The following is an 11,222-nucleotide window of genomic DNA, read 5'->3' as shown; positions in this document are numbered from 1 at the left end:
CTAAGTACCCATAATGATAAAAAAATGATAAGTAAAATACTCTTAATAGAACCATAACATATATATATTAAAATGTTATAGTTATGAGAACAATGTTGATGAAAGTTACGTATATAAGTGTGAAATGTGGCCACTTTTAGGAGTTTAAGAGCTTGGCTCTAACAACACTCATGAAAAGAGGATGCAAACACATGGCCATATATGTGTTACTAGATACCAAACATTCATTGGGTGTTGAAATAATTGTAAAAGACAAGTTTGGTTAACCAAATGGAATAACTAGTTCAAAGCATAGTCTACCTTTTGATTTCGGTTACCTTTAACTTATTTTCATTAAGTGAAGGTTCAAACCAGAAGATACATTCATTTATGTAATTGATTTCTAAAATCATCATAAATTTGGATTATTTTAAAAATGGTGAGGGATTGTTAGAGATTTTCAAAATAAAATATGAAAAATATCCCACATTGAAAAAAAAAAAAGATCGATAGCTAAGTTTGTTCAAAACAAAGAGATAAATCTATTCAAAATCAATAGTTTTAACTATTTAAAAATAAAACAATTTTTGTCTATTCAAAATAGATAGTCATATTTGTAAGAAAAGATACTTATCTATTTATAAAAGGCTCATTTGATTTTTTAAAAATAGATAAAAAAAATAAGTCTTGAAACTCTCCCTCTTTCTTCAAACTCCAGATTTCTTTTATAAAAGTTTTACTATAGAAAACCTATATATAAGTTCAGTGATCTTATGATACATTGGTAATTGCTTGGTAGATTGATTTCGTCAATGTAAAATGCAGTTAGTCATTAGGCTTTATTTTATCCTTAAGATTTATTATTTGTAACCCTTTTGCACACTTACTAAGTAAATAATATGGTGGAAGTAAATAAAACCTTAAGGAAAGTGGCACTATTACACACCTTAGAGCATTTTCTTAAAATTTTAGATTTATCAAAAGCAATAATTTCAAATTTTCAGTGTTTACTCTAACAAATCTGTGAATCGATTGAATTTTGTTAAACTAGTCGGGTTTTAAAATTGCTAATAAAATGATTTTAAAAATTAAAATTAATTTAATTTTTATACTTGAAATTATGGATTATTTATTATTTAACTAAAATAATATATTTTAAAATAAACTAAAAATAAAAAAATCTAAATCTAAATAAAATTATGTTGCCATCTTTTACCCTTTATGCATACTTAAAAATCAACTTAAAAAAATAAAATCACTTTCTCATTTCTTCCTTTTTTTTTTTTTAGATTTTTTTTGTGTTTTTTAGTTTTTTAGAGTATTTACTTTTGTTTGGTTCTTTAAATTAATAAAATTGAATTATTTTATTAGTATTTTGAGAGTTTGAGATAAGAGTTTGAATTTTAAATTTATTTTTAAGTTAAACTTATTATATATATATATATATACTTTTTTTAACAATGATTATATTATGTTATATATTTTAATTTTTAATTATGAAATTATTTATTATAAAATTTTATTATTTATCACATAGTTTTTTAACTTTTTGAAATATTTATATATTTTTAAATATCTTTATTAGTTTGAAAATTAACTCAATTGACCTAGCAATTGAATCAGTTATCAATCCGATATCTTAAATGTTTAATTATCCGATTTGGTTTCAACGACTTCCATTTAGTTTTCATCTTGACCATAGTTAGTCTTTTTGCCCCCTTAACAAGTTTTTTTTTTTTTTTTTTTGCTTTCTTTTATAATGTTGAAGACATTTATAACAAGATATTAATGTTATCTCCAAATGTGATATTCCTTAATTTCAAAGACACTTAATGTAACACATAAAAATGATTAAAGGTTTAATTAAGATATTAAATAAATTGACTAGGGTTATTTGGGCAAAGAACTTTTGGTATTTTTTTTTCTTTGCTTTAGACACATGACAACCAATTTTTGTTCATTTTGGTATTTTTATTTTATTTTGTGTTTTATTTATTTATTACATATTATATTATTTTTTATTTACATACATATTTAAATTTTATATTAGCAATATGTTTTAATCATTTGACAACATAAAAAAACTAAAAAAATGTGTTAGACAAATAAATTTGTAAAATTTTTTATAATTATATTTATTTACTTATTTATTTGTATCATCCAAATTAAAAAAACTAGAAATAAATAAAATTCATTGCAATAATGAAATTAAAAGAAAATTACAAGCTTAAAATTCCTAAATGATAGTTTTTCTTAGAATTTTACCAAAAGTGTTTGAAAGATTTTGAAAGTATTTCAATAAAAATATTTTATTTATTTTTAGTAAAATATTTAGTAATAATAAAGGTGGGTAAAATAAAAATAAAATTAAACTTTTTCTATAAAATTTTAAATTAATTCAATAATGGAGCCTTTTAAAGAAAATGAATTGGTTTCTTAAATAATTTTGAGGTGAAGAAATTTTCTTAGAATTTTAAAAAAGTATTGAAAAAATTTAAATTTTTTTTAATAATTTAAATAATAAATTTTAATTAAGAATAAAAGATAATTTATATATTTTTTAAAATAATATATAATTAATTGATACTGTTTTTACATGAATATTATGAAATGTAATAATATGATTTTTACATGTAGATTAATTAATAATATATAATAAAAAATTATCCATAAGCGGAGATAACTATCAATTGAAGGACAACTCAATTGATTTTCATTTTGTCAAATAGCGATTGGTTGACAAAAAAGTTTAATAAATTATTGGATTTGGAATGATATAGGATGTGAGGTTTTAATTGGATTAAGATATGATAAATATAGTAATTTAAAATATGATATAATAATATAATATGAAAATATTACACAAAAAAATATGATTTAAAATTTTAACAAAAGTAATATTTAAATTTGATAAAAATTAAAAAATATAATTCGTATTTAATGTGTCAATATAAATTATAATATAATATATTTATATTTATATAATTTAACATAAAAAATAAAAATACATGAACGGCCAATTCTAATTAAAAAATAAAAAAATTTCTAGTAAAATAGAATTAAATACATTAAAAATGAATTAATTATTACTATACGAATATATGTCAAACTCTTTTAATACTGATGATGGAATTTAAATGGCCACGGATGGTAAAAAGGTAAATTTCGAAACCGGAGTTATTCGCCCCTTAAAAATCTATGACTACTTGGACCTTTAAAAGCCCAATTGGAAGTTCTAATAATAATACCTTGTTTTATTTTTACCGCACGGAAAAAGATTAATTCAATAATTTCCTTCGACCTTGGGTTTTTAGGGTTTAAAGCAGACAGAGACTGTTTCTTCTTTGCTGCTTCAACATGTGGGCACTACGCAGAGTTCCTAATCCTCTCAAGTACCTTTCTCTTTCTATTTTGTATATATATGTTGTCTGCATTATACTTGTTTTTCCTTTTTTGGGTTTAATAAGCTGATCATTTCTTCTATATGGTTGTTTAGCTTGAAAACCGGCAAGTAGAAAAAGAAGGAAAGGGAATTAGAAATGTTGGGTTTTGTGACTTGTATGTATATATATGTCTGTTTTATTTGGTAGAAATGAATTAACTTAAAAGTGAACCCAGTTCTTACTTCCCTGACAATTGCTTCCATAACTAAAATGCCTGTGTTACTGACATGAAAAATGCTTACTTTCGAGTATTAGAAATTTGCTAAAAATTGATTGATATGATTGAGATGAGTTCACCCTAATTTCTTCAGTTTTTTTGTTACCCGTTTAAGACTCTGAATTTGTTCATACACGTATCAAACAATTATAACAATCCTTTTATATATATATATATATATATATATATATCATTTCTGTCATTATAATGAGTCCTAAAATACCATGGAAACCAAATAGATGTCTTTTCTATTTTTGATTGGGTCGTGCTTTTATTTAATTGTCCATTTATGAAATCTCAACAAAAAGTTTCATCAATGGTCATTCTCTTTCTCATTTTTCTTTGAACTTTACATTAAGCTTTTGAATTCACTGCGTAGAAAATATGTTTCTGTTTCTTTTCTTTTTTTTTTTCATGCTTTTTGGTTTGAAATAGTGGCCAATGAATTTTTGGCTGGTTTCAGGGATACAAGGATCAGCATTGGAGCTTCTTATGCTGCTTCTGCTAGATTACAAACTTGGAGTAACTACATAGAAGAGAAGGCTATTATTTTCGAGTCATCTCAAACAATATCTGATAAACGTCTATCTTTATTGAGATTTTACCATTCAACACATGCTTCCTCTAATTTCCCTGTTGGGAGGTGTGGCCTTTCTTCCCAAGCTGGTGCAGAAAGCAGTGGGAAGGAAAATGACTTGGAAGATGGTTTCTCTGAACTTGAAACAGCTGCTAATGCTGAGACCAAAGAAAATCGTAATGCTCAGGATGAAACCGAAGATGGACTGGATTCTGATCGAGAACCATCTGGTGATGAAGAAGATGTTGAAGGAACTGCTTCAAATGAACTGGAATTGTCAGAGGCTGAGACTGATGTCAGTCATAAAAAATCATCCACAAGGAGGACTGCATCAGAACTATTCCAAGCTATTATCTCTGCTCCAGGTCTTTCTATTCATAAGGTTCTTGATAAGTGGCTTGAGGAAGGAAAAGATCTTAGCAGAGCTGTGATTGCAGTAACAATGCTCAGTCTTCGCAAGCATCGAATGCATGACAGGGCGTTGCAGGTGATTTGACTTATCCATTGCATCTCTTTTGGGAATTTATTTTCCAGTAAACAGTGGTCACCTTGTGTAGGAAATTAACTTCTCTGCATATAGGCTTTGATCCCAATGTGATTTTAGAGTTCTTGTAATTTTCTGTATTGCAAATTATTTAAATAACTTTTTTATAAAAAAATTTAAATAAATTGTATAGCTTTTTTATGTTACTTCATATATAGCGTACTCTTTCTTTTTCTTTTTTTTTTTGTAAGTGCAAAAGGGTATACCTAAATATGATTTAGGCATATCTGTTTGATCTTTTCCCTCCTAATGTTTTATTTTTAAAGTTCTCTATTTTTAATTTTGTTGGAATGGCTTTAGATATTTCAGAAAGTACTAAATAGAACTGCCCTTTTCATTCCACTGAAGGGCAACTAGTAAATAGTTTTTTTTTTTCTCATTTTCTCTGTTTTCCTTTTCTTCAATACAGAAAGGAAGAGAACTTTTATTTTTTATTCTTCTAATTATGTATCTTATTTGTTACCATAAAGGCAAACATTACTTGATTGTTTAAAGTTCCATGGTATTAAGTTAAATAGTGAAGCATACAAAATGATTTTTCTGTCAAAATTTGTGCTGAAAAAAAAATAATCAACTTTGTGCTGATGGTATTTCATATATGCGGAAGCAATCATTGGCTTTTGTAAGTATATCCACTAAGCAATTGCTTGACATATGTGTTGGATGCCATGAACTTACTAATATCGGTAACATGTGTGTAAAACTTCTTGTTTGAATGTTTTAACACAAGTACAATTCATTTCATATAAAATAAATAAATATTTGGTAACCTTTATTTACCTCTCTTTTTGATACAATGTCGCATGAGTATATAGAAACTTCGGTTTTGTTTTTTCCCCCCTTCCCTTTACCTTATTGATGCTCTGGTGTATGTATTCAGGATGCATTGTTTGCTTGTGCATTATCAATCCTGTGCACAAATTTGGCGCCAAAAAAGTTCTGAAAATTTGTTCCTTTTCTATTTTTTTTTTGTTTTTAATATTTTCCGTCGAGGTTGGCTCACTTTTCTTTTTCCTTTAGTTAGGAGACAGTTGTATACCCTCTTATAAGAAAAGTCTTTCTTCCGTTTTGCACTTTGCTTGTTATTATCTGAAGGCTCGCAGAGTATTTGGTTGCAACTTACTTTAACTTGCTCTGGCTTCTAACTGTTACACTGCATTTTTTGTGCTCTCAAAAATGTCTACTGAATAAATGGTATGGAATTTTCTAGGATAGTTCATGAAATATCTCTAATCTTAGAATATCATCTACACCCCGTTTTAGGCACCTTTGGCCCTATTCCATTTTGTTGGTTTAGTTGATATTTTTTTAAATGCATAAATTGAAATGATATTCTATTGTGTATGCCTTTGGTTAAGGAAGTTGTAGGTTTGACTTAATTGCATTTTGTTCTTTCCTATCTGTTTGCTTACAATTTGATTGTTTGCAGCTCTCTGAGTGGCTGGAGACCAAGAAGCAGCTTGACTTTATTGAGAGAGATTATGCTTCTCGCCTTGATTTGATTGCCAAAGCACGTGGTCTTCAAAAGGCAGAATACTACATTCAGACTGTCCCAAAATCTTTCAGAGGAGAGGTAATCTATGGAACCATGCTGGCTAACTGTGTTATTGCTGACAATTTGAAGAAAGCAGAGGAGGTCTTTAACAAAATGAAGGACCTAGAATTCCCAATTACTTCATTTGCTTGCAACCAGCTATTGCTCCTCTATAAAAGGCGTGACAAGAGAAAAATAGCTGATGTGCTGTTGTTAATGGAGAAAGAAAATGTCAAACCTTCACTCTTGACTTATAAAATCTTAATTGACACAAAAGGTTTATCTAATGACATAACCGGAATGGATCAAATTGTTGAGACAATGAAGGCTGAAGGTATTAAACCAGACATCCATATAAAATCCATCCTGGCAAAGCACTATGCTTCAGGGGGCCTTATGGAAAAAGCTCAGGAAGTTTTAAAGGGGATGGAAGGGGACAACATAAAAGAGAATCGTTGGGCTTGCCGGTTTTTGCTTCCTCTATATGCAGATCTTGGAAAGGCTGATGAAGTAGAAAGAATTTGGAAGGTGTGCGAATCAAATCCCCGCTTTGAAGAGTATCTTGCTGCTATTGAAGCTTGGGGAAAGTTAAGTAAAATTGAAGAAGCAGAGGCAGTTTTTGATAGGATGTTAAAAACATCAAAGAAGATTCGTGCAAGGTATTATGCTGCACTCTTGAAGGTATACTCAAACCATAAGATGCTGCAAAAAGGGAAGGATCTTGTTAAGCAAATGGCTGACAATGGCTTCCAGATTGGCCCATTGACTTGGGATGCTCTTGTGAAGCTTTACGTGGAAGCAGGAGAAGTGGAAAAGGCTGACTTGATCTTGCAGAAGGCATGCCAGCAGAACCAAATTAAACCCCTATTTAGTTCTTTCACGGTTGTTATGGATCAGTATTCTAAGAGGGGAGATATCCATAATTCTGAAAAAATGCTCCATAGAATGAGACAGGCTGGATATGCAGCTCGATTTCGTCAGTTCCAATCTCTGGTCCAAGCGTATATAAATGCCAAAGCTCCAGCTTATGGGATCAGGGAGAGAATGAGAGCAGATAATATATTCCCAAATAAAGCTTTAGCTACACAATTGGCTCAAGTAGATGCATTCAGGAGGACTGCTGTCTCTGATTTGCTAGACTAAGGATTTCAATGGTTACTTCTAGCATCCATTTAATGGCACCCTCTATTTCTATGCACAGTTATTATCTGTTTCATGTGGGTCAAACATAGGTTGTTGCTTCTAGACATTCTGCGGTGTTTTCAAACTTCAAACGGTTCTCTCTGTTTCTCATATGAAATTTTAAGAAATATGTTGTTTTCTTTTTTTACGTGTTCTCTTCCCTGAAGTTGATATATGGTTGTAGCTGTTAGTTGTTAGTTCCTAAAACATTGGTAAGCCTTTCCAGGAGTTAAAGAGTTCACTTCAAGGGTAGCTGCAATGTATATTTGATTTGGAAGATATGAGAGAGTGACTGCCCAATTTCTGTTTTGGATAGGTAGTTTCGAAAATACTAGAAGAACTACCCGGTCCAGGTTATAAATCTTTTATTTTGAAATAATATAAATTATATTTTTTTAATAATAAAAAAATAATATTTTTAGTATTGTGTTGGTTTTTAATTTTTTTTAAAAAAATATAATCTTTTGAAAAAAATATTAAAAAACAGATGTTTAAATTGTGTTAATCTTAATTGGATAGGTATCGGTTTTTATTTTAAATAAGAGAGAGTGCTTTAAATTTTTATATAAGTTAAATCAAAATCTAATAATATATTTGTGACAATCCAATCTATTAATATAATATTTAACTATTATTAACATCGATCAATTATCAAATTCAAATCCATTTACTATGGAATCAAATTTTACTAATATCATTACCTATTTAATTTAATTTTTTAAGGAAAAAAAACCAAAAATTTTAATATGATAAGAAGGGTATTACAATAATTTTGCCTAATGATGCTAGGAGGGCATTTTTATAATTATAGTTGCAAGAGTATTATATTAACTTTAGCTAATTATGGTAAAAGATATATTTTAATAATTATGTTAAGAGGGGTATTATAATAATTTTAGTTAATTATAGAAGCAGAGATATTATAATTGATTTGAATAAGTCATTCAATTATCAAACAATTAAAAAGGTATTATGATAATTTTCAAAGAGATCAATTTCATATAATTGTATGAATGTTAAAATTTAATATGTAATTATGAAGCAATAAAAGGGTATTTTCATAATTCAGATAAGAGAGTATTATAGCAATTTTGACAAATTATAATATGAAAGGTATTTTCATAATTATGATAATAAGGACATTATAATAATTTTGGTAAATTATGGTAGAGGACATTTTGTAATTATAGTAGTAGGGATGCTATATAAACTTTGACCAATTTTGATATGATGGGTATTTTAATAAAAATGTTTAAAGGAGTATTATAGTCATTTTAGTTAACAATAGAAAGAAGGGCATTACAATCAATTTGGATGCATATAATTCAATTATTATGTAATTAAAAGGGCCTTATGATTAATTTTAAAGAGATTAATTTCATATTATTGTATAAATGTTAAAATTTAATGTGTAATTATAAAGCAATTAAAATGATATTTCGTAATTATGCTTAGAAGTTATTATAGTAATTTTGACCAATTATAATATGAGAGGTATTTTCAAAATCATGATAAGAGAGGCATTATATAAAAGCAATCAAAAGAGCAATTTTTGTAATTATGATTAGAGGATATCATAGTAACTTTAGCTAATTATAAGATTAAGGGTATTTTCATAATTATTGTAAAAGCATATTTTCATAATTATGGTTAGAAATTATTATTGTAATTTTGACAAATTAATAAATAAATGTTATTTTTGTAAATATGATAGGAAGACATTTTCATAATTATGATTGTACGATATTATAGTAATTTTGGTCAATTATGATAAGAGGAGTATTTTAATAATTATATTAATAAAATAATTATAGTAATTTTAGTTAATCATTGAAGAGTAGCATCACAATCAATGGATGTATGTAATGCAATTGTCAAGTATGAAAAGGGTATTATGATTATTTCTAATGAAATCAATTCATATTATTGTATGGATGTTCAAATTTAATACAAAATTAAAAAGCAATCAAAAAGGTATTTTTGTAATTATATGTAGAAGGCATTGTAGTAATTTTAGCTAATCATAATATGAAGGGTATTTTCATAATTAAGGTTAGAGAGGCATTATATAAATAACTAAAAAGGGATTTTTTTGTAATTATAGTTATAAGGTATTATAGTAATTTTAGTCAATTATAATAAGAAAGTTATTTTCATAATTATTGATAGAGGGTATTATAGTAATTTTGTTAAATTATAATATGAGTTTTTTTTTTTATATAATTATAATAGGAAAGGTATTATAGTTATTTTGACAAATGATGGTAGGAAGGTATTTTCATAATTATATTTTTAGGAATATTATGGTAATTTTGATCAATTATGGGAAAAAGTGTCTTTTAGTAATTTTGTTAAAAGGGGCATTATAATAATTTTATATAGTCATAAAAAGAGGGGCATTACAATCAATTTGAATGCATGTAATTCATTTATCAAGTAACTAAAAGGGTATTATGATTATTTCTAAGGAGATTAATTTCATATTATTGTTGGAAGTTAAAATTTAATGCCTAATTACAAAGCAAGCAAAAGCGTATTTTCGTAATTATGCTTAAACGTATTAAAATAATTTTGGCCAAGCATAACATTAAAGGTATTTTTATAATTATAGTTGGAGAGATATTATATAAAGCGATAAAAAAGATTTTTTTATAATTATGATTAAAGGATATTATAAGAATTTTAGCCAATTATAATCTGAGGAGTATTTTTACTATTATAGTAAGATATATTTTTATAATTATGGTTAAAAGGTATTATGGTGATTTTGATTAATTATAATATGAAGGGTTATTTTTGTAGTTATGATATAAATAACATTATAATAATTTTTGTCGATGATGATAGAGGGTATTTTCATAATTATGATTGTAGCGGCAACATCGTAACTTTCGCCAATTATGGTAAACAGAGTGTTTTAGTAATTATATTAAGAGGGACATTATAGTAATTTTAATTAATAATAGAAAGAGAGACATTACAATTAATTTATGTATTTAATTTAATTGTCAAATAATTAAAATGGTATTATAATTAGTTCTTAGGAGATTAATTTCATATTAGTGTATGGATGCTAAAATTTAATACTCAAGTGGATTTAGTAAAAAAGTTAAAAAAAGAAAAACAAAAAAAGTTTGACAGAAGTGAGTTTCAAACATAAAAAATAATTAAAAAAAAAACTATAAAACATTGTAATTTTTAAAAGTATTTATTAAGTAATTTTAGAGAAAAGTAAAGAATAAAAAAAGTAAAACTCAAAAAATAACACATGATAGCAAAGGAAACGGGATTATGGATCGCACATTATTCAAGTGCATTCCAAAAAAATTAATTATTTTTTTATTTAAAAAAAGGGAGTTAAAAAAAAAAAAGAAAAAAGAGAACTTGCACATCTAGTCACATAGATTATTCTTGACAATTAGAAATCTAGTCTGTGGATAAATGAGAAATTGAATTTTCATATTGTCGGTGGAAATAGGTTGATTGAAATTACGTGTTAGAGAAAAGTAGAAATCTTATATTATGCTATTTATCTAGTATCTTAGTTTGACAAGGTTCTATCAAATTCACTTGCCATTTTGAAATGTGCTAGTTTTATTGAATCTTCAAATGTTGTTTCTGTTGCGTGAGTCATTCGTATTTGCCTCCCCCTTTGCTTTGACAAAACAAAATGGTGAAGAATTCGGATTGAAATTTGCTTTTACAAACTCATGAATGATCCTCAAGTAAAAAAATCCAAACAAGAT

The 11,222-nt window shown here is 26.8% G+C and overlaps 1 protein-coding gene across 1 annotated transcript; it reads left to right on the top strand.

Annotated features, from left to right (window-relative positions):
- The first annotated feature begins 3,226 nt into the window (after window positions 1-3,226).
- On the top strand, window positions 3,227-7,624 carry LOC111312129 (pentatricopeptide repeat-containing protein At1g80270, mitochondrial-like). The gene is made up of 3 exons (XM_022912156.2): window positions 3,227-3,371; window positions 4,103-4,703; window positions 6,190-7,624. The coding sequence occupies exons 1-3, from the start codon at window positions 3,337-3,339 to the stop codon at window positions 7,435-7,437; spliced, it is 1,884 nt and encodes a 627-aa protein (XP_022767891.2). The 5' UTR covers window positions 3,227-3,336; the 3' UTR covers window positions 7,438-7,624.
- The last annotated feature ends 3,598 nt before the right edge of the window (window positions 7,625-11,222 follow it).

This window comes from Durio zibethinus, chromosome 1 (assembly GCF_047325235.1).
Source record: "Durio zibethinus cultivar Kanyao isolate XHJ-2024 chromosome 1, ASM4732523v1, whole genome shotgun sequence".
NCBI lineage: Eukaryota > Viridiplantae > Streptophyta > Magnoliopsida > Malvales > Malvaceae > Durio > Durio zibethinus.
The sequence above is the reverse complement of the archived record's forward strand: the minus strand, read 5'-3'. Positions and strand labels throughout refer to the sequence as shown.

What these genes read in the sequence shown, in the direction of transcription:
- LOC111312129 (XM_022912156.2), top strand. Translation starts at nt 3,337, where the DNA reads ATGTGGGCACTACGCAGAGTTCCTAATCCTCTCAA. An exon ending in AGAGTTCCTAATCCTCTCAA is followed by an intron (nt 3,372 to 4,102) that starts GTACCTTTCTCT and finishes GGCTGGTTTCAG; the next exon opens with GGATACAAGGATCAGCATTG. An exon ending in TGCATGACAGGGCGTTGCAG is followed by an intron (nt 4,704 to 6,189) that starts GTGATTTGACTT and finishes GATTGTTTGCAG; the next exon opens with CTCTCTGAGTGGCTGGAGAC.